Genomic DNA, 23,920 nt, shown 5'->3' with positions numbered 1-23,920 from the left:
GATCTTAGCCTCTAGCCTCCTTCTCCATGGAGGGTACTGCCCCTTGTGGCTGTTCAACTTGTAGCCAAGCATCTCACTGATCACTCATTCCAACACACGTATAAGCACCAGTACATATTATCAAGCAATCATGGCATCAAAGCAAGTGTAAAGAAGCGAGGACATAAAGTCCCACAAGTAGAATGCAGTAAGGGAGAGAAATAGTCTAAGAAAGCTGAGGGATGGAAAAGGAGACAGAGATAGAATGAGATAGAAGGCCCAAAAATTTGGTAGCTTGACAGTCATTTCATATTAATACTCTACATTAAGAGCCCCTATGATGAATAATTAATCTGCTGGAAAATGTAGTGATTTGTGCTCCTGGCAGGCTAATGCAATGTAAAATAAAGCCCCGTGAGTGAGTCTGTGGATGTACACAGAATAAATTTGATGAGTACTAAGTTTGAGCATAAGGCTGTATATTTGCAGACCTTAGCTTGGTTTAAAAAAATAAATAAGTCATGCATTACATTTGGTTTATAACACAAAGGTAAAATTACATCTTTAACTGCACCAATCACTGCGTGGTATAATAAGAGGTTATCTGACAAAGCAGCATGCAATCTTTCAAGCCAATGTGAAGTGTGGCATGAGAAATTGAGTAGTGCAGTGACTCAACCCACATTAAATCCAACATGGAAGAGTGGCACTTGAATCTAACTGTTTTGACCAAACTGGAGAGCTTATCCCCCTTTTTCCTCACTTGAACCTGGGAGCCAAATATTACAAAACACATTCTTTTTTTTCTTTTTTTTTGGCATACAAAATGCTAGAGAACACTTTCTCTGTTTATCTTCCCCTCGATCTTAACCCATCTGGATTATTTCCCCATTCCCCTCCTGCTTCGCTCATTGTCTCTGTCTCGTTCCTCTTAGGGAAGCCTCTCAAAATAATTATAAGCAGAAGTAGTTTCAAAAGTTTACTGCACATGCTTTCTGACTCCATCAGCACCCCCCCCCCCCCCCCCCCCCCCATTCCCATTTATGTCAAAGATCATTTAGGTAACCAGATTCAGTGTATCCTCTGTGTACCCCATATTACAGTCAGGATTCATCAGCAAGTTGGCTGGGTGCACATCTGATTCCATGCTATAATGGGACTCCTCTTTTCATATGCAAGTTTATTATCTCAAAAAGCAGCTTTCTTCTGTAATTTAAAGCGACAACAACGTCTGCGCGCCTGCATTTCCATTTAAAGGATCCAAATGTTTGCGTGCACGTGTGTGAGCGAACTGCCTCTTTTACACTATCATCTGTGCAATACTGACGCATTCATATGTTGCAGTAGGAAAAAAATGCTCAGAGAAACCTAATAAATCATTCATATATTTTCGAGACGTTGTATGAAAATCTGAGTATGATGAAATAAGTGAACAAAACTCCCTCGTTCCCCACAATGTGCCTCTCAGCTATACAACGTAACCTTGCTGACACCACCTCAATGGATAATGCCACAGGGTACTGAAATAGTAAGTCCATATTAATAAAAGTAATAATAAGTGGGCCTGTACAAGTGTCACACAGTGCGGAACAACTGAAAGATACTAATGAGAAAGCTGTGGCTCTCAAGGCATCATCTATAAGGGCCCTGTTATGAAGTACACATAATGCAGACTTCTCTGTTTCCATGGAGACCTATTGTGATCCCTAACACACACTATACTCAACATGCCCCTCAAGCTTTTATTCTTCTATAAGCACGTGTTCGACAGTTGTGAAAACAGGTGCAATTGGGCCAAAGGTGAACTTGTCTTTAGCGCTGACATAATGCTAGGCTCAAACAATGCTACTCTGGCTTTAGCTGCCTGTACAAAAACGTGGCCTCACTTGGCTGTGCAATAAGGGCTCTGCGGAGAACTGAGCTAATTTTAAGTGTGGAGCAAAAATGTAGATCAGGAGTAACACACATGCCCTACCTAGCCTGCTCTTTTTGGATGTGCATTAACTCAGCAGCACTAGACCTGGACAAACCTTTGGAAAAGCTGAGGCAGTAGTCCACATGCTTCATAGCGGTGTTTAATCCCATTCTCACTTACATTTTCTTGGCAGCAGCGTCTGCTAAAGCCTTTGTTTGCTCTATAAGCAGTCTAAAAGATGTATCTTTTTTCCCTCTTAATATCATGGCACACAGAGGGAGAGACAAACAGATGTATTCTTCCCATTAAACTCTTGTCTTTTAGATGTCATGTTGCGGTTTATTGACGCACGTGTGCTCTGTAAACATCTCTCTGTCTCTGGCTGTTGTTCAGGGCCCACACCGTGTTCGTTAAGTTTCATTTGAGCTCAAATCCGAAGGCGAAAGAAGAAGAGAATCATTTTACTGCTTTCCAAAAAAAATTTTTTTATGTTACATTCAGGCGGTTTCGGAACTTGCAATTCCCAGCTGATGAAGAAAATAACAGATGGGTCCACTGCAATTGCATTTTTTTTTGTACGCACATGCAAAAGGCCTACTCATTTATTTATGTGCTACACAGGAGGGAGCTTAGAGTTTTACTAAGTTAGAGCTTTTTGGGCTTTTCAATTCAATTTTTCAGAGAGCAGCTCTCTCACTTCACAGCTTCTCACCCGAGCAGTTTTATTTCACTTGTGCCTGTCTCCCAGCAAACTCCCATTCACCCTGTCTATTTTAGATCCTGCTAATAATGGAGCAGCGTCACGAAAATCAATAAATCTGTGCTTATGTCAAAGCGATGCGTGGTTTATGTTCTCATAATCTGATTCAAAGAGGGATGGAGTTTCAACCCATGAAAGGTGAACTGCGTTTTTTTCTCAGATATTTTTCTGCAGTTCCCAAACAGAGCGGCACCTCATTATGTTGATTGCCAGTTGTGTGTAACGCAGGTGGTGTATGGAGAAGTGGGGTGAGGGGGGGGAAGGAGAGGTACAAAATCTGTCTATAACACGCAGACTGCTTTGTAAATTATACATGAGAAGGCGACATTTGTGATCGGCGCAAAATAAACAAACACCATCAAAGAATAGCCTGATATTTTATTTTTCAAGTGATAATCATCGTGCGTTTATGCAGTAAACAGATGTTGCGCGAACAATTCGTGTCTACCTCAAAAAAGTGGTTGAACTCTACCCTGCAAATAAAAAGCTGGGAAAACTAGTAGCATAAGGGGCTTAATTGCCCTCCACTCCGATTAACCTATTCAATCTATCAACGGCCTGAACTAGAATTTCAACAAACAAATGCAAATGCGTCCTTGTCCCACTGCACCCCAGACCCACACGGCCGGGGCGTGGTTTTAGGGGTGGAGCAAGGCAACACGCTTTCAAGTTTTCAAACTGCCAAAGTGCTTGGTCAGGCAGAAAACAAGGAAATAACCTCCAGAGAGGAAAAGCAACGGGTTGGGTCGTTTCTTTCTGGGGATGAACTGCTTCATTTTTTTGAGCTCGTAAAATCTTTTAATAATCTTGTCAAGATTTAGACGCATAGTGTCTTAAATTAGCACACAATGCCCACTTGAATTGGCAGTAACAACTTCAAATCACTTATTTTGGGTTAGAGTATTGTGATCAATCTGGTGTGATTTTTTTTATACAGAGTATAAAGCCTTGCTTGCCTCATCTGGAGCGCCCGCCCATTGGGCTTTCTGCGGAGCGATAGTGGAGAGATTGATTATAAGGTCTACGGGATTTGCCGTGGAAAAAAACAGAGCCTGCTTGGACTGCTTGCTCGTGATCCTGCGCTCCCATCAGTGAGGGGAAGGAAAATTATCCGGGACTTATTCCAGTCTGACTCCCAAAACCGTCAGCACTCCCCGCCTCCCTTCGTGTATCCAGATACGCAGGAGTCACGCCGGACTTTTAGTTTTTACTGAGGAGGCTGCGAGTGCGAATCGCCTCCGCAGTCTCGGATGCGTAGTGAGCCGGTGCTGCGAGTGAGTGGGTTGGGTCGCCTAGGCGCTGGGCATACGCACACTTCATCGTCAGCGATAAAAGCAGATAGGTGAGGGTAAAGGCGAGAGGAAACGACATCGGAGGCTTTTTATTTATTTATTTAAAACAGAAGGACGTTGTAGAGAGGTGGGTCGCACATTTGGAAAGCCGCCAGCTGTGGATTTGACTCTCAAGGAAGCTTTTTTATTCTTCTTCTTGCCTCCGGGGTTTTGTAGACCTCCTTATTTTCTGGTTCAGGACCAGCAGCTGATCACACTGTCAGACGCCACCGGCTTCTCATCTAAAAGGAGGGGATATTAAAAGTGGATCAGCGGAGCAACACACACACATACAATGGCAACCGGTGCGCTCTTTCTAGTCTGCGCGCTGCTTGGTAAGTCATCTGAAAAAAGAAGGTGAAAAAAGCTTCGAGACTGCGTTTGTTATCTGATTTTTATTTATTTATTTATTTATTTATTTTTATCAGTGCTCAGATTTCCGAGATAAAATCTGTTTGTCTGTCACGGCACACCTGTATGAGACATGTCAATCAAACCTCTTTACAGGCAGGGGAACTGGGCTAGTAGTCATTCTGAGTCAGGTGGAAGTAGACTACTTCGGTTAAATCGCTGCAATAATAACAGATGCCCGTGAACAGCTGTGTGTGTGTGTGTGTACGCGGTGAACTAGGTTAATGTGATATTTGGTCTTTAGTTAGAGACTAAGCTTATACAGTCCTGCAGTGTTAAATGGATTGATCATATAGGCAACCAGCTGCTGTCGCCACACACACGTGTATCAATACATCCCCTATAGATGCACATAATATAGACACATCTGGATCTGTGCATAATAGATTCTGATGTCACCCAGTGCCTGCTCTGCTTTACAGTAAGTCATCATCATAAAACCCATTTGTCACTGTATGAGACCTTCCTGCAAATGCAAGTTTAGACACATTGATGACACACACACCACACACACACTGATACAAACATTCATGCAGACATCACTGCTGACACACACATATACATTTCATCCTGCCTGTGAACTGTCCCAAACAAACACCAGATGGCTTTTCTGTTCCTGGACTGGGTGGCCTGTCAGCACTGCTGAGGGGGGGCACAAAGGAGGGGGCGTGCGGGAGTGGGAGTGGAAGTCAGCCTGCTGGAGGCCCCCACTTGGCTTACCAGCCTGTGCCTTGCTTCTCATCCCCTTTCAGCACATCGTGAGTCACTTTCACTAGGATCAGACCTCTGTGCAGGTTTCCCAATTCGAATGTGAGATGCGCTGACCTTCACACGGTCACAGTACAGATGAGATATCGGTGGTAAAAAGGGATAAGAGAGGGGTTTTCATGTTGCATAATCATGATTCAATTTGGAAGCCCTTTGAGGTGGCGAAGAAGCTTTTGGGTGCAAGGAGGGAGACAGTAACAACTGTCTGTGTGGCTCTTGTTGAAGTAACAGTGTTTAACATGATACTAATGCTATTATTGCCAACATTATCAGTAATGTGAACCTGACAACTGGGACGTAGTCCAAACCAAAGGCAGAAAATCACCACAACTGAAAAATTATAGACTCAGAGTAAATTATCTGGAACCAGTGTGTTAACAAAAGTGCAAATTCTCTGGCTCTGGCTCTTTAAATTTGAGTCTTTTCAGACTATTCTGATTGTTCTGTAAACGATGTCTGTGGGATTAGACTGCTAGTCAAACAAAAGCATGACATGTCTTTAGGCTTTGGTAACTTGTGATTGGTATTTTTCACTGTTAGCTGACATTATAAACCAATCCCCCTCGAGAAGACAGAAAAAAAATATTGGGGTGGCAATCAACTGGCAAGCAGTCAAGTTCAGTTATTCCAAAATAGAAGTGGTAATTTAAATCAGCATGATGGCATCAGGAACTTTTTTAATTTTTTTACTTGAATCATTTCTGTTCACAATGATTTCAAATTCTATACCTGTCCTCCAATTTTAGAGCCATCAGAGCCATGAACTAAATAACTAAATAACGTGTCTGAAGGAAAAATATGCTTATATTTCATATTAGCAGCACTGGTATTGCTATATTGATAATGCATGACTAGCATATGCACTGCCACATACTTTCATATCATTTGTCTATCTGTCATCTACTTGCATACACAAGCAGCTGTGGTAGGTTAGAGGTACTTGTCTGGCGGTGTGTGATCAGCTGTGTGATTCATTCGCAGTGTGTCAGCAAGCACATGTTTGAACTTACTTTTTTTATGTTTTAGTGCTTGTTTGTTTGTGTGTGTGTGTGTGTGTGTGTGTGTGTGTGTGTGTGTGATAAGGAAGAACATAATAAAGATGGCTGACAGCTGTGATAGATGAAGGCTGTATCAGTCATTATTAAAGACAGAGGTGCCACTTACACATTCTTTTGGCAGGCAAATCTTATATTGGCTTATTTATGCTGCTGAGTTTGCAACCAGGTACGTGTGTGTGTGTCTGTGTGTGTGTGTGTGTTTATTTGTGGCACCAGGGTATATGATATAAAGCTTATAAAAGGAGTCGCCTGAAGGAACGAATATTTATTAGCTTTACAAACAGAATGTCTTCCTTCTCTCCTTCAGCGAGCGAGAAAGATGTCATGCTTTTGGTGTAAAAGTGTGTGTGCTTTGTGCGGGCATTCTTCTGTTTGTGTGAGTGTGTTTGAAACCGGGCAGCCAACTTGCTATCCAACATATTCCAGTTTATGTAACTAAACTGGAAGTGTGATATGTGCGAGGCTGTCAAGTTTAACTGCGAAATGCCTCAGTGGTTTCCGTTTACTGGGTTGATAGAAGAGCGGCCAGTGGATGCTCAGGTTCTGATGAGCTGCCATTGGTTCTGTTGAGCTCGTCTAAGAGCAGCTTCACACTGTTTAGCGCAAAATCCTGACGCCTGTGTGTGTGTTTCACATTTTGTATCTCTGTATTTGTCGAATATCTCTTCCAACTTGCATAACAAGATCTGTTTTTACCTTGTTCTCATGACACTTAAACGCGTTATGAATGAATTTGCATAAACCTGCATGAGACGGTTAGTTATGGGGATGGGAAGGGAGTAATACAGGTTTTTAACGTGTAGTATACCTAGTATAGCTATGTAACATCGATAAAATCAGGTCTCATATCAGGCACTACAAACTCTATACCAATGATTTATGTTTTAGCTCATCCCTTACAAACTATGAAGAAGTGGATCTATACTATAATGGTTTAAGCATTTGTGGTTTACACATTGGCCTATCAAGTGTGCTATATAGCTCAGATATGCTGGTCTAGCGGCTGCGGTGGGCCCTTAAGAGGGAGCACTTGAACGTAGCTTGCTACAAAAGATTAAACGTATAACCCTGCTGTAGCATCACAGTTTTGTGACTTTAGTGTTTTTCTATCTTTTTCTTCACCTTTTAATTTTTTTTTCCCCTAACACATTGGCATGCTAATCATGTATTGTCTGCATTCATTTTTAAACACGGCCAAGTAGCTTTTCAGGTCTGACTACAGTAAATTGTCCTTACTGGAGTGTAATAATGGAGCTTCATTCACTCAACAGTCTCTTCCTTTTGGTATTAGGATTGTAAGGAAAACACATTAAAAAAAAAGCAGAAATGATATCCTTTGGGGAAAAAGGTCAGCAGAAATATGAAGTTTTAGTGGAGGAAGTAAAACTTTCAAAAGTGATGGTATGGTGGTGGTGTGTGTGGTGGCTGTTTTCTTTTTTCCTTTGAGCCATCTCCCTTCTTCTCTTATGAGGATTTTGATGCTATTTTTTGATCACTTGTTTCAAGCCTGTAGAGAAACTGAAACCATAGCCTGTTATCCAGGCTCATTACAGTGCTATTGATCGAAAAGAGAAAAGTTTTAAGTACTTGTTGTAGCACCATCAAACTTTGAGCTTATCAGCCGACCCTTTATCAAGCTGGCCCTCTAAAACCGGCCCAATCAAAGAAAATGAAGGTACTTATAAGCTCATTATCAGTTTAGACATATCTAATGTGTAGTGTTCCTTTCCCCCCCCCCCCCCCCCTGTGTTTTTAACAGAAATAGAAGGGCGGTACTTGCAGCCATTCAAGTGCAGATTTGATTGTCCATATGGTGCCGTGACAATTGTCGCAAATGCTTGAAAGTAGTTCTACTTTGATCTCATTTTTCATTCCAGACAAGCTCATTACAATGTTTGCATTTCTTAATGTGAACAAACTGTATAATTAACAGAGAAAGAAATTAGGAATCTTGCATATGAAATTGACTCATCAAGACAATTGCACATAACTGTTATAAGTGATGTTATGATGCAGGTTTCAAGGGGACCCATTACTTTCTTTTCCAGAATCTTTGTGTCATTTTAAATCACACCTCTTCAGAGTCATCCTCCCTTTTAAGCCAACTTTATTCTTGCAAACAGAAGATTTGAACAGCAGATACACTACTGTGCAAAAGTCTCAAGACCTCAGTCATTTCTCTATATGGAGACATGAAGCCAGACTTTTGTGTAGATTTTTTAAGGTGTTCTTGAGCAATTGTTCACCAGACTTTCTGAAGGAATTTCAAAGTTTTTCTCTGGACATTGGCTGTGTTTTCACTAATTTCAGTCCAGTTATTGTGCCTGTGTTGACTTTCAAGCTTGTAAGAATTACACTCATTATTTGAAATCTTGGTCTTTTTTACTATAATAATGGGTTCCCTTTGAGGAGAAGTAAGATGCTACATCATTGCGTCATTAATATAATAATAATAATAAATAAAATTGTCAAAAACAAAAGTTGTCAGAGGAATACTTGATTTACTGGAAAAAAAGTTTCTTTTTAGTAGAAAAATTGATAAAACCACAAAATGTTTCATGTTTTTTTTTTCTGTTTTTAACCATCTCAACCATCTATATTAAGAGCAAAAAGAAAAGTCCTTGGATATTCATCTTTTATTCTTGATTCATTCAAATTATCCTTACAGAAGCAGTATTGTTACATTATTAATCATCATCATCAATTAATAACAATGCTTTTCATGAAAAATGGACACATTTGAAAGTAATCCTTGATCATATAAGTATATTTTCACAACACATCTTTTGCAAATGTAATCTTCTCTCATTAAACAGATTATACACATTGAATGTGATCCATTATACTCCCACGCTTTCAAGGACCATGCTAATGTCACTGATGCTGACTCAGGCATTTCAAATTTTGTTGGGATTCAAAGTTTGTCGTGCCACTCCCTGATGCACACCCCGCCTCTCCTCTGTCCCGAATAAGAACAACAGCTGAAAGCCCCCCACCCGAAAATTACGCGCATTACAGCTTGTTTGCGGTCAAACCAGTGCGTCCTCATGCTGAGCACCTTGAGTCAGCTGTTACAGCACGGGGGAATGCATTTCATGTGTGTTTAAGCCTCAGCTGACACAAGAGACAGTGCCGTCTAGACACTGAGGCAGAAAGCAATAACTCATCGGCTAGCTGTTTGCATAGCTGATCTATGTTTATGGTATGGGAATTTTTGGTGCGAGTCCCAAGATTTGTTCCTCATTATTATTATTTTTTTTCCTGCTGTTGTTGCCAGAGTCAGAGGACCAATTTCTCTCTGTTAGGGGGAATACGAGCTTGTGCAGCTGTCTGATTGCAGCGCTGTTTGCTCCCCTTGTTATTTTCTGTGCCTGCTGTATTCTGTAGTTGCACGCACGCTTGTTTGCATCATAAACACCAGACCCATCTCTTTGTGTATACCCATGACAGGATGCCTTTTGTGCTATTGTTTTTTCATATCATAACATTGTTGACTCGACAGAGGGGGGGGGACTACCAAAGCAGAAACAAGACTGACAGCTTGGCTATCATCCACAAACTGTGTGATAAGTTCCCAGTAAATATTCATTAAAGTTGGGATGTATAATGACAACAGAAGCTATTCGTCGGTCAACATTATGACTGAGATGTCTCGTTAGGCATGGATCAATAGAGCTGCATGAGTGGTGTTTTGTGATTGTGCCAGTATGGAAATGTTTTGTCTTCTGGGAACTTCCTGTGTCATGTGTACCTAAAAGCAAGTCAGATACTGGCTGGTATGCATGTCCTCAGGCCAAGGAATTGTTGCCCTGTAGTAGACGCCAGTCTACTACCCATTTGCTCGCACCCAATTGTGACCAGAGTTTTCCTACAACACCATGACCTGGATGACTGAAAACCTTCACAGACCTACAACACCAGTGTTGTCTGTTGTCATTCGCCCTCCTGTCTGCATCGTCTGAGTGGTGAAAAGCTGCAATTAAACTCATGTTTCCTTCTAAGGGAACATCCAGAAAACATCAGGAAACTGAGCAAACTTCTAGTGCTCACAATACATTTAAAACAAAAGTTCCTTATATGTACCCCCACCTCCCCATGACCCACATCGGAGTTGTCTCTCTCCAACATGGGGAGATAAGTGACTGAAGACAACCAGAGTTCTTGTAGGAGACTTCCTGCCTGCCACGGCGAATGAGGAAAGTGGCTGGAGCTGGAGACAGAGAAGAGGCAGCGTCTGCTTTGTGTCTGATCTTAACTCTGCTGCGGTATCTCTGGTAAACTGTCAGGCCTTTCCTTACATCATAACTCTGCCACATTCTCATTCCCGGGCCTGTTCGCTTATTCACGCCTCAGATCCAATCTCGTGCTTTGCGATAACATCCCAACTACATCCCTTTAGCCATTGAGTTTGTAAACTGTTTAGGTGTTCTTTGGAGCTGATTTGCATACGTGCCCCTGCTTCTCCTCACTCACACGCTTAAAAGGTACTCCAGCATGCCTCCCCCTCCTTCTCCTCCTGCTTCTCCTCCTCCTCCAGTGAATAGCCCCTGACCTCCATCCCCCACTCATTTTAAACAATACTGTGCCCAGCCCACCCCTTCTTCAAAGAGCACTAATTAGAAACTGCCGTCAAGTGTGATCCAAACCAGATATTTATCTTTGGAGTTTCAGGGGAAGGTGCTAAGTTTAACAATCGCATTTAGTGGGTGTATTTACATGCACCATTCTTGCTTAGTTATAAGACCAACAAACCCCCACCCCAAATCCCTGGGGGTTTTGCCGACTCCTCCCGTTTTCTGTGTTAGGAGTCATGATGGCTGGTTGACAAGAGGATTCCACTTCACTCCTACACACACACACACACACACACACACACACACACACACACACACACACACACACACACACACACACACACAAACAAACAAGCACTAAAACAAACAAGCACTAAAACATAAAGTACCCACAGTACTGAGTTGCTGTCCTTCCACGCTGCTACACTCCCCTGCTCCCTGCTTGATCCTCCACCCAAGCAGATCCCACGCGGGTGGGATGCACACCAGGCGCTGTAACTATGGCGACCACTCCCCCCACCCCCACGTCCTCATCGTCTGACAGACACTCATCTCTATGCCCGCGTTTAAAGAAGCACGTGCGCATAATTAAATGTCTATATTAACGTTTCTTTGCCTTCAACATTCCCCTCGCAAAAAGCGCTTGACTCACTTTACCGCTATGTTCTGTTACGGCGCTCGCTTTTACACATAAAACCAAAGATGTGCTGGCGTGTGTATGTGTGTGTTTGTGTGTCTAATTGCTTATGCATAAATGCATGAATTTACAAGCGCATGTCTTTCATTGCCTGAGAGGCAAAATGACTGACAATGGCAGAAAAAGTCTGTTTGAAGTAGAGTAATTAATAGTTAATTAGTTTTCTTTCCAATCTGCGGCTTAATGCACAAACATGGGAACTGATAGCAAGTTGCCAGTCATACAAAAAAACCCAAACCTAACCAGTGTACATAAAGTAGACGCAGCTGTCAGGCATAATTGTACACAAGTACAAGATGGATAATGACCAGAGATAGCTGTGCGGCTTTTATAGCTACATTTTCTTTTGCGACAATTAACGTGAACATTCGACTCTTCTGTAAGAGTTAGTCACGACTGCATATTGTGTACAGCTTTATTATTATTTATATATTTCCTTTAGTCTTATTTCTGGAGGAATAGCTTGGTTTGGGCGTAGCTCTGAGACCGCAATGCTTTGTCATTCAGACCGGGTGGGGGATGTGTGTGTGTGTGTGTGTGTGTGTGTGTGTGTGTGTGTGGGGTGGCAGGTGGGGGGTTGGGAGGAGGGAATCAGGTTGGTTATGACTGGGGGGTTGGGGAAGAGGAGGTTAGTGTGGTAGCAGGTGTCCACATAGAGTTAATGCATTTGGGGTGGGGTGTAGATGGAAGCACTAAGTGCACTGAAGGTGTGTTCGTGTGTGCACGTAGAAATGATTGGCCCAGACAGACTACCTCTGTCCTCTGTCCAGACGCCTTTGTCTTCCTCACAGTGACAAACAGTAGTTGGAATTATGGCTGTATTTGCCATGGAAAAATTGTCACTTTCAGCTATTAATGTAGACACCTCAATGTGGCACAGACGGTCCTCCTTCAAGTTCTGTTCATCAGTCTACAGTGACTGTAGCCATCTGTTACACTGTATGTGTTTACCCTGCCTTTCAGTAACCCAGATTCCATAATTCAGGAGTCGCACATTTCCAGAAAAGCATTTCAAACACCTGATGTGGACCTGTTATATTTATATAATTTCCAACGGCATATTTTTATTCTTAGACTCTGCTCGCATTATCTTTAATATTGTTGCAGCCCCTTTCCCCCTCCTTTTCAAGTTAACGGTCTTCTGATTGGCTTTCCCTTGGAACCAAGATGACCATATTAGGACGCTCTCTGTCATCATCTGTGAGCCAAGAGTAGGAAAAAATAAGGGGAACCAAACATTTAGGGAAGTTTGAAGCTTTTGGGTCACAGGGATTGCTTGTACATAGGCTGGTGTGAGTAACTGATACTTTGACCACATTAAACACCATCATCACCAGTAATTACATGTTACAGCAATTATGTCATGAGATGTGTTAAAAATCCAACTTTCTGCTCTTTTTTTTTTTTTTTTTTTTTTTTTTTTTTTGTGATATAAATCATAGAGTAAAGACACCTTGACTCATTAGCGATTCGGGAGTCACTGGTAAACAATGCTTTGGCGGGGAAAGAGTTTATGAGCATCCACTATTATACAGGTTTATGACAGAAATTAGGAAATGCCTGCATAATAGGTTCCTTTGAATTTGCTGTAGCCTTGGCTGGAGCGTGGAAGACAAAGCATTACTAGCCAGCTCTGTTTTTAATCATTATGCGCCGTTGTTAAGGAATGACCTTCACGCACACGTTTAAGGTTTTAATTAAATTTATATGTCAAGCTACTGCTCTAGCTGTGTATGTCACAGTAGTGACTGTGTGTTGATTATCCGTTCCGTATGATCTCTTCGGATAAAACAATAAAACTTAAAAGCTCTTTTTCCGACGTGGTCCAACAAGAAGGCGAAGCAGCTGAGGGTGTAGGAGGGAGGATGAAGAGGCAGCTGTTCTGTCGAGAAGGATAGATTATGATCTGCTCTGCGCTGTTGACACTACTGACGAATAATGCCAGCACCGGAAATGGAGAGGAGAAAACATGAATCAGCCCACACACTGAAAAATTACATTTCAGCTAAGCAGGCGTATCCTTAATGCTTGGTTCCATTTATAGTGTAGTGGCCACTCACACTTCGAGCATTCAGCACCATATTGACGCAGAAGTAGGAATTAGGAACCCCCCTCGGCTTCCATCCTGGTCTCACCAGCTGTTACGAGCAACAGCGCAGGTGAGGTCATGACTGCTACAGCCCAGGAGGCCCATAAATTAGAACTAGTTAGCATAGTGAGGCGCGAGGACAGCATGACCCAGGTGTGATTCAAAGCAGGAGTCCTAGTTTACACCGAGATTTGAGAATTGGATGGGAGTTACAGAAATGGAGACTATAGCATGATTGATTTGAATGCAGTGAGACTTGAATGGCATTTAAAAAAAAAAAAGATCTATTGTCTTTGAATCCAGATAGACTTCGGGATGTACTACTAACATCACCTCTGTCTCTTTACTTGACACATACAAAGACAAGATGGTGACATACAGTTGAACTGCTGTTCTACCAACCCCGTGGACATCCTGTACTCTGTCGTTGTCGCTGTGATTAGAAGTGTGTGGGTGTAATGGGCAGTTGTTGTAGCTGTTCGTCAGCAGTTGGATTGACCAGCCGGCCTATGTAACTGACCTCTCGTGGAAGACGTAACACTTGCTTTTTCTTTCTTCTTTTTTTTTTTAGCCATCTCTCCCTATCACTCAGATGTTTGTTCGACAGTGCCTTGAGGGAAAACATTTAGTTTTTCACTTAAGTACAAAAGATAAGATGCTCCCACTTAATAAATGAGGCTGTCAATATTAAAGATTCTGAAGCTGGAACAAGGGTCAGAGGTTTTTAAAAACAGCCCTGCTGCAGCGACTTCTACAATCTGACACACGCCATGATTATCGCTGCAGGAACGACACGGATGGCAAGAGGAGTAAGAGGACGAGGCCTGAATTGCAATATTCGATGCTGTCTAGAGTCTCTCCAATACGATGAGAAAACTATAGGAAATAAAGTCGGGTATTGTCATCAATCTATTGCTGGGTTTACATTTGGATGATTACATAGTGCCATGTGGAAAGCCTGACAAGCCGAATGTTAAATTTATTCTGCAGAGGCAACGTGAAGAATTTTAGTCTGTTAAATCACATTTCTTTTGCACAGACACTTTCACGTAAGAGGCATTACAAAAATACAATTCGTGCTCTTTGCGGCGCACGATATGATTTAGCATGTAAAGGTTTATTTTGTTGGACAGTTTTGAGAAAGAAGCTAGAATTTGTATTGTGATCATACCCTTACTGACTGCTAATGTGCCCCTCTTGCATTAAAAAAAAATCTCTCTTCATCAGAGATGGGCAGTAACGCGTTACTTGTAACGCGTTACTGTAATCTGATTACTTTTTTCAAGTAACGAGTAAAGTAAGGGATTACTATTGCAAAATCAGTAATTAGATTACCGTTACTTTCCCGTAGGAACGCTGCGTTACTGCGTTACTAAAACCGTGATTTTTTTTTTGCGAGAATGTCTCATGACAGTGACGTAAGCAAGTGCGACGTTGGTGACAGCAGCTGTGTGCAGATCAACAATGGATAATATATCGAGTGCGGGAGAGAGTATGAGCGTGCAGCGTTTAAAGTGTGGAAGTACTGACCTTACTTTGAGTTTGATTCCATAAAAAGTGACAAAAACATTAGCGTCCATCGTGCGTGGGAAGAAAACTTCTTTTTACAGCGAAAAAAACCCCTAAACTTCCGAGCAAGCACCGAGTAGCTAGACGTGATGGGAAACTCACAGAGACACTCGCGCGGATTCTTCAACTGACCGCAGCACACCTGCACCAGGGTAACCCTCCGCCTACCCTGCTCCTGCTTTACAGGTGAAAATAGAGCAAAAGGACCGCTGAGTCTTTGACTTTATTTATTTTCTGCTGTGTTTTACTTGCATCTGTTTGAAAGAGTGAGTGAAAACACAAAAAATATTTTATTTTATGTGCTGGAATGTGTAGAAAATAGGTTTAAATGTTAAACTAATTTATTCAAGTCAGAGAATGTTGCATATAATTAAATGTTTTGCTTGATGCATAAAGTTAAAAGATTAAAACTGATAAAACAAGTTAAAAAAAGAGACTTTTCCATTTGATTACATTTTGTATGATGGATTATGTAGAAAAAGTAGAATTGGGCTGAAAGATCTATCACTTTATCACCTCTTCAGGTTGTAAATCGTGTTTTTAAAAAGTAACTAAGTAACTAAGTAACTAAGTAATTAATTACTTTTGAAAATAAGTAATCAGTAAAGTAACGGGATTACTTTTTTGGGGGAGTAATCAGTAATTAGTTACTGATTACTTTTTTCAAGTAACTTGACCAACACTGCTCTTCATTGATCTTCTTTCCTTCTGTTTTGCCTCATCTTGGAATCTCTCTGTGTCTTTGGCACTCTTGCTGTCTCTGGTAATGATGTTAACAGGGTCAAATGCTTTCAGGGGCCTAGAGGGAGAAATATACAGAGTGATTTTGGAGTATGGTTAATGAGTGCAGGGAAGAGTGGACAGGAAAATATTCGTCATCGCTCTTTGGACTTTATTTCTTTCTGTAACACAAATGGCAGCACATTATTTAGCAGCATGCCTACACACTCACTGGCCACTTTGTTAGGTACACCTGTTCAACTGCAGGTTAATACAGATATTTAAGTAGCCAATTGCATGGCAGCATTTAGGCCATGCGTTTAAACATGTGCACAACGGTAAGATGACCTGATGAAGTTCAATCTGAGCACCAGAACTGGAAAGAAAGGTGGTTTAAGCAACCTTGAATGGCATGGTTGTTAGGATCAGATGGGCTTGTTTGAGTCTGAAATTGCTGATCTAGTGGGATTTTCCTGTACCACCATCTCTAGGGCTTACAGAGAATGGTCTGAAAATGAGAAAATCTCAAGTGAGCAGCAGTTCTCTGGGTGAAAATACCTTGTTGATGCCAAAGCAAAATGGCCAGACTGCTGATATGAAGGCAACGGCAACTCAAATAACCACTTGTTAAAACCAATGTATGCAGAAGAGAATCTTTGAATACAAAAAGTGATTAACCTTGAAACAGACAGACTGCCACAGCAGAAGACTACACCAGACGCTTCACCTATCAGCTAAGAACAGGAAACTAAGGCTAGACTCACCAAAATTGGCCATTAGAAGATTGGAAAAATGTTGCCTGGTCAGATTAGTCTCGATTTCTGCTACAGCGTTCAGATGGTTGGATCAGAATTAGGCATTAAAAACATGAAAGTGTAGCTCCAGAGTGTACCCATCCTCTGATTGCTACGCCCATCAGGATATTGCATCATGTCACAAAGCTCAAACCATCTAAAACTGCTTTCTTCAACATGACAATGAGTTCACTGTACTCAAATGGCCTCCACAGTCACCAGATCTCAATCTAATTGAGCGCCTTTGGGATATTGTGGAACAGAAGATTTACATCATCAGCTCCTGAGGCAAAAGGGGGTCCAAACCCCAAGGTGTAAAATATATATTCAAAAGCTTTGTGCATTTTGTAATGTTCTGCAACCTGGAGGCAACCGTTCTTCCCCTTCCGCTCTTTTTTTCCCTCTGCTCCCCGTGTAATCCTTTGCTCTTCTTATTGCTGCCTTACTCTGGATCATTTTGAACCTCCCTTGGGCAAACTGGACACTGATGTAGAGCACTTTTTTTTATATGTAGCATGTTCATATGTTTAAGTCGTGTTTCGCTGAATCATTAGACGGTCCCCTGTTCAACTTTCCTAAATAGTTTTTGCCAAAAAGCATTGAGGTGAAGTTTAAGGGCTGGCAGTATCTCAAACACTGGCTATAATCCCAGTTTAAGATTCAAACCACTGTGCGCTAAACTAAAATAGTCACAGAACTTATTTAGTTTTATGCATTGCGTATCTCCCTGTAATATTAATAATTCATGCTAAGTTGCAACCTTATTAGTCAATATTTCATGATTTCTTGTGGTGGAGTTTACCAAATGATTGAAGGTGAAGTAAACACAAGTAAACCAACTTGAAAAAGTGGCAGCTGTGAAGAAAAACAAGGAACTCACAGAGGGGAAACAGCAGTCAGTGGGGGGAGAAGCTAATCAGGGAACTGAGAGGTTCAACTGACACGTTATTAAAATTAAATAATAATAATACATAAAGTCATTGATGCAATGGTGCAGAGGGTAAAAAAATAATTTTTTGCCTTTTTGAGGCTGCTTTTTACTCCTTCAGTTATAGAGATGATTTTCTTGCAGTGAATACAGTATCACAGAATCAGTGTAATGTGATGTCATCATTATTGTGGACATATATTGTCACGCCTTGACTTCTATCGCTACTGAAGAACAACAAAAAAGTCTTCCGTCTGCATCAAGAAATGATTGGAGCTATACAGTAGGGTTGTGGTAGAGTGGAGTTCACATGTTCTCTCTGTGCCTGTGTGGGCTCTCAGTAGGTTATTTTAACTGGTGATTCTAAAGTGGCTATAGGTACGAATGTGAGCGTGAATGATTGTCTGTCTCTACGTGTTAGCCCTGTAATCAAGTAGCGACCTATCCAGGGTGTACAGCTGAAATAGGCTCCAGCCCCTATGCGACATAGAATTGGATAACAGGTTAAGAAAATGGATGGATGGATGTTTGGAGTTGTGACCACCTTCTTCCACTTTAGAAACAACCTGCTTCAAGTGAGAGAAGTAAAACTCTTAACAAAACAAACACAGAAATATAAAAACCTCTGATGTGAAACAGCCAGAGCTTTTATTCTCGCTGAGAAAATCTGATAGTATCTATTCACTCCGAATAAGGCAATTGAATAAATGCATTTACAAGGAGTCTAATCTATTTTTTTTGTATTAGAGCAGTCAAGTGTTATGAATTCACAGTAATTTAACCTCATATATTATATTAGTAAAGCAAGGCTGACGCCTCACCTTTATATCATAAACAGAGACATACTTTATTCAGTCCCACACTGGGGAAATTCACTTGTTACAGCAGCAAAAGGGAAGAACAGGTGAATTAAAGATGCAGATGGTTACTATATACAGTAAAATACACCAAGATTTTTCTTTTTGATATATACGTAAAGTACAGTGGAAGTGATAATAATATACATCATTTTTAAACAGTATTTATACTGTGTGGGTATTGTACAGCCTGACTGCGGTTGGGATGAAGGAACTACGTTAGGCTGATCCTCGTTAGGTTGCTTAAACTTTTTATGGGCGTCCCTGTGTGCATGTATAGAATATAATCTGTATTTACACGTGTGGGTATGTAATTAAAAACTGAAGCAAAGTGAGAGTCATTGATGGACAGCTCTGTTCTCTACATTAGCATGTGTTTGCACCGCTGTGAAAATGCCCTCTATATTACTTACGCCCTACAGTGTTTTTTATTATACACCTTTCAAGGTGTATAATTATCATGTGTCATAGAAGAGTGATGATGTGAGGTGTAGGTATGAATGAATGCGAGTGGCCTCACTGCTGTTTCCGCTGAGAATAAGACACTGGCCACGAATGATTGGATTAGTGTTTAACCCCCCTTCTTCTTAGCTTAATCCTCTTTGCAGCTTTCTCTCTCTCTCTCTCCCTCTCTCTCTCTCTGTGTGTGTGTGTGTGTGTGTGTGTGTGTGTGTGTGTGTGTGTGTGTGTGTGTGTGTGTGTGTGTGTGCGCGCATTTGCAATCATTTGCTCCCATTTGCTATATCCTCCAACCGATCAACAGGAAGGTCAGCTTGCTTGTGGTCATTCTTCATCACCTGATGTGGGACACATGTTTTTGCTTGCACCAAAGTTGTGTGGGAAGCAATGGGCCAGCTATGATGAGGTATGAGATACAGGAAAGGAATACCAGAGAAGGAAAAAGGTAGCAAAGCAGGACATCTGCGGTATGCAGAGATGGAGACGAGCGTTAATAATAGAATATCTGAGGCCTTGTTGAACAAATATGGACACTTGGAGATCAAGGCAGCGCAGCCAGAGGTGAAAAAGTTGGGAGATGGGGGGGGGGGGGGGGGGGGGGGGGGGCTCAGGATTACTGTGGAAGGGTGGTGGAATAGAGCGATCAGTTGAAGGTCTGCAGGGTTTGGTTTGTCATTGTCATCCTTTCTAAACAGCCTGCAGAGCGATGGACACTTTGAAGTTTCACAGAGCTGCTTAAATCCTGCTTGAAAAGATGCAGAGAAGCGTGAGGCACAGAAAAGAGACAGGAATATCCAGAGAAAGAGAGACTGCAGGGGCAGGACGAAGGGGAGGGTTGATGATTGGTGAAACATGGAGGAAGGGAGTGAGAGTAATCAGAAATGAGGAGAAGCTTGTTTCATGAGGATGACAGGAGACAAGTGAAGGAAAGCTCTTAGTGCACCAACACAGTATGAGTCGTATGGTTTGTTTTTTTTGGGGTTTTTTTCCTCCTTCTTTTTCTGGATGTATGAGTAATATGTTTCCAGCAGTTCTAGGTGAGAAGCTGCAGCGTGAGGAGCACTAATGCAGCAGTACAGACTTGGATTTGGGTAGACTGGGTGCCGCCAGATTAGCACACTGACATCACAGCAAAGAAACACTGGGGGAACCAAGGTCTGAGTCATTACTGATGGCTCCTGCTCTTACATACTACATTCCATGCTGTGGTCAGATAGATTTTGCCAGCACATTTCATTGTAGACGTTCTGTCTTGAGTGCTTAATGCTTTCTCTCTGTAGAAACATTTTTTTATATCAAGTAAAAGTCAGTTGCCAAATTTTTAACAGGTTATGATTCATTGCAGTGTGGTACAGCAGTATGTGCAGGTCCAAAAAGATGTGCAAAGCTGGCAGATAAGCAGAAAAAAGCTGACGGCACAGATTGCATACAAATTGGATAAACAAGTATGCAAGTTTATTAACGAAAATATAATAAATAATAAATGAAAACATGTTGAATTCCCTCTCTGACTGGTGTGCGCGGTTTATTAATCCATTTCTGTGGATCCTCTTCTAATTATTTTTCCTCTACCACATGACCCCCAGGGGGGCTCCACAGAAATCTGGGGATAAATATTTTGCTTAGTGACTTTTTGTTTTTTTTGAATTCCTTTCCATTTCCATGTTCAAACAAAATATGACTTTCCTAAATGGGTTGTGTGTTATTGATTGAATGTGTAAATAAAGCATTGTCGATGCGTTATGAAAAATGACTCAAGACCGCATTCGAAATGTCAATATGCTTATGACCCCCACACACACTGCTTACGAGTGCAGCATTATTAAGAGTGGAATTGGAACACTACTTTGTCATTTCAAGTCTTGTATAGTATTTCTATAATATTCGCACAGGAACGTAGCAAGGCTTGGTGACCTTACTGGAAGCTACAATGAGATTCCGAACTTTTATCTTGTTTCTATAGTAACACAATAATATCACAACATAATTGTGCTGTTTGAACAATTTAACTTGAGTTTTTTTGCGTTTTGTTTTTCATTTCTCTTTGAAGAAAAGGTCAACCTATCTACAGTGGCTGCTTTCATAATTATGAGGGCGTACAATTTTGAAATCCTTGCCTTGAGGAATGATTATTTTAATCAGTTTTCACTTCAGTCTAACTGATTTCATAGAGTACTAAGGTGAGGGACTCACAATAATAGATTTGTAAAACTTGTTCATTTGTGGAAGGTGTTCAGGAATCTCAGGAAGCAAGGAAAACAAAACGACACACGAGCCCCTCATCTAGATAACGATGCTTGCTCCGACTCTATTGGAAGTATTCTCCTACAGCAAAATCATCGTAACTTTTCCTCCCGTTCATCTACGTTTTGCGGACTCTGCGAGCACGATTTGCAAAAGGGCCTTTGTTTTTCTACAAGATTGACCTTGGACAGGCAAACATGGGTGTTAATGGACCTGCGCTCACAGTGAATGAAAGGACGGGTGTAGTGCAAGTGTGAGAGAAAGTTACTATGGTAAGAGTGAGGATGTTAAAGTTAAAAAGCTGTTCTAGTGAATTATTAATGCTGAGCATTGTGCCTACAGACACAGCCTCTTACAGACTTTCTTTCTTACATGCACACACACACACACGCACCCACACACGAAAACACAGCTGCAATCCCCAGTTGCTTGTGCAGACAGGAAACAGCGTACTTGTCACTTTGTCTGGATTTGGGGGTATGTGTAAATGCTCTGTTGTCTCTGGCCCCAATGAGAGGGATGTTTGTAGTTGTTCCCTGAATGGCGAATGTTCTCTGTGTGTGTGTTTGGTGTGTGTGTGTGTGTGTGTGTGTGTGTATAAGGAGTTAAGGCAAACTTCACATATGCTGAACGCCTAAATATAGGCTACAAAGAGTGATAATAATCGGTCTTGACAAGGGCTTGGTTTGCTCGCAGTTTGTTGCAGTCCCCTGTGATGGTTTAGTTCACTAATTATTTTTGTTTATAATGAGAGCAGTGTGTAGCCAGGAGGGAGATGTTTTAAAGCTACCTTCTTAGCAAATGACAGGCTAGTAGAATAGCCAACAATGTTGGTACCGGATAAATCTAAATTTCAACCCCAGCTGTAGTCTGTACAGCTTGACACGCATTTTACCAGCTCATGCTGACCTCCGTCCTGACTCCCAGATGGCTGCTTCTCACCACAGTGTAGTACAGCTGCGGTGGTGTCCTTGTGGGGAAGGGTTAACATGCGAGTGTGTGTGATTGCCGTGAGCGTGATTAGATTATAGCTGTGAGCTACTGTGATTTTTCTTTTTCGTTTTTCTAAGTGGTTACTGGTGTTCAGAACTCGTTCAGGTGAGTCTGTGTGCACACCTCGACCTTGGTAAGCACACCCGTGAATGCTTAGTTGCACATGTCACACTGTTTCTGTATTCCTGGGAGATGTGGGGGGCATAAACTCTGTTAATGCTAAATATTTAAAGTGCAGTTTTGTAACCTATGCTCTCTCTTTCCTCTCTCCCTGCCTTCACCCTGTCCACTCCTCCCTTGCTCCCACTACCTCTCCATCTCTAGCCGGTGTCGCTGTGGCTCAGCGAGTGGTAACGGTGCAGAGTGGGCCGCTCGTACGGACTGAAGGCTCACACGTGACCATCTGGTGCAACGTGACGGGCTACAAAGAGGGGACGGAGCAGAACTTCGAATGGTCCATGTACCTCCCTTCAGTACCAGACCGGGAGATTCGCATTGTGAGCACAGCTACGAAAAACTATGCCTATGCCGTATATTCCCAGAGGGTGACTAGTGGGGAGATCTTTGTGGAGAAGCTGAGTAGTGACTCAGCTGTGCTGCACATCACCAAAGTACAGGCCAAGGACCAAGGTCTGTTTGAGTGTTACACACCCAATACAGACGGGCGGTACCTGGGATCCTACAGTGCACGCACCAACCTCACTGGTGAGTCTCTAAGAGCACACGTGTACACACAGAAACAAGCTTATGCACACACACACACGCACTCAAACCACATCTCGGTACCACAGGTACTAAAACTGTGTGTAGCTGAGCATGAGCATGCAGCTAATGTGACATCTGTGATACGCATACAGAAACATAATTGGAAGATTTTATACTGAATTAGCATTCAGCTTAGGGAGAGGAGGTTTGCTTTGCACCTTTCAAACAGAGGTTCATTAGCACTAATCTAACCTTTGCAGCAGTGCAGTTTATGTGCCACTTCACAGATATACAGTACTGTGCAGAAGTCTCGAGTCACCCCTCATTTCTTAATATTTTGCTAGGATGGGAACTACGTGCAGCGATTTGAAACATGTACACATAACATCTTGAAAGTCAGCATTTGGTATGAACTTTATTCTTCAACACAGCCTTTCTTCTAATTTCTTTAAATAATCTTCAACAATAGTTCTCAAGGCATTCTTGAGACATTCAAAGCTCTTCTTTGGCTGCCTTCTGTTTCCATTTCCTGTCAAGATGATCTCGAACTGCTTCAGTAATGTAGTGCTCTAGGGAGGCTAGCCCATCGATGAACATGATGGATGATTTCCTCCTTTGTGTTAGGTGCCTTTTTAATGCTTGAATGATTCATAGGTCAGTTTTTAGTGGCTTAACAAACAAAAAAAAATCATTCCTGTGAAAAAGATCGGGTACAAGAACTGGATGGAAAATTGGTGAAAAGGCTGGAGAACTTTTGCTCGAGAGCACTAAAAAAATACAAGAAAGTGTTATATCTTGGGACCCAAATATAAAGACATGTGGAGTGGCTTAAGACTTTTTCACATTACTGTATATTCTACTGCTTTCTGCTAGCAGAAATTTGAAAACTTTAATTTATTAAATCAAATTAGCTAAAAAAAAAAAAGCAACAAAAAAACATCCATTTTGGCGTAATGATATAACAGTTTGATCAGTGACTGTTAGGATAATTATAATTGTAAAAAAAAAAGCACCTGCGCACACTGAAACATGCATTGAAAGACTTTCCCCTCCACTACATTGTCATGTA

General features: G+C 41.6%; 1 protein-coding gene across 1 annotated transcript in view; it reads left to right on the top strand.

Annotated features, from left to right (window-relative positions):
- The first annotated feature begins 3,357 nt into the window (after positions 1 to 3,357).
- igsf3 (immunoglobulin superfamily, member 3) overlaps positions 3,358 to 23,920 on the top strand; it is a 78,995-nt gene continuing 58,432 nt past the window's right edge. Inside the window, exons 1-2 of the mRNA XM_086266075.1 lie at positions 3,358 to 4,320; positions 22,471 to 22,851. Coding sequence (XP_086122201.1) covers positions 4,281 to 4,320; positions 22,471 to 22,851 — 421 coding nt within the window. The 5' untranslated portion in view covers positions 3,358 to 4,280. The remainder of the gene's footprint in view (positions 4,321 to 22,470; positions 22,852 to 23,920) is intronic.

Source organism: Aulonocara sp. 'chitande type north' Nkhata Bay, linkage group LG16, assembly GCF_057382095.1.
Source record: "Aulonocara sp. 'chitande type north' Nkhata Bay isolate Kocher_YH1m ecotype deep benthic linkage group LG16, A_spYH_male_GT1.1, whole genome shotgun sequence".
NCBI classification, from domain to species: Eukaryota; Metazoa; Chordata; class Actinopteri; order Cichliformes; family Cichlidae; genus Aulonocara; species Aulonocara sp. 'chitande type north' Nkhata Bay.
The sequence above is the reverse complement of the archived record's forward strand: the minus strand, read 5'-3'. Positions and strand labels throughout refer to the sequence as shown.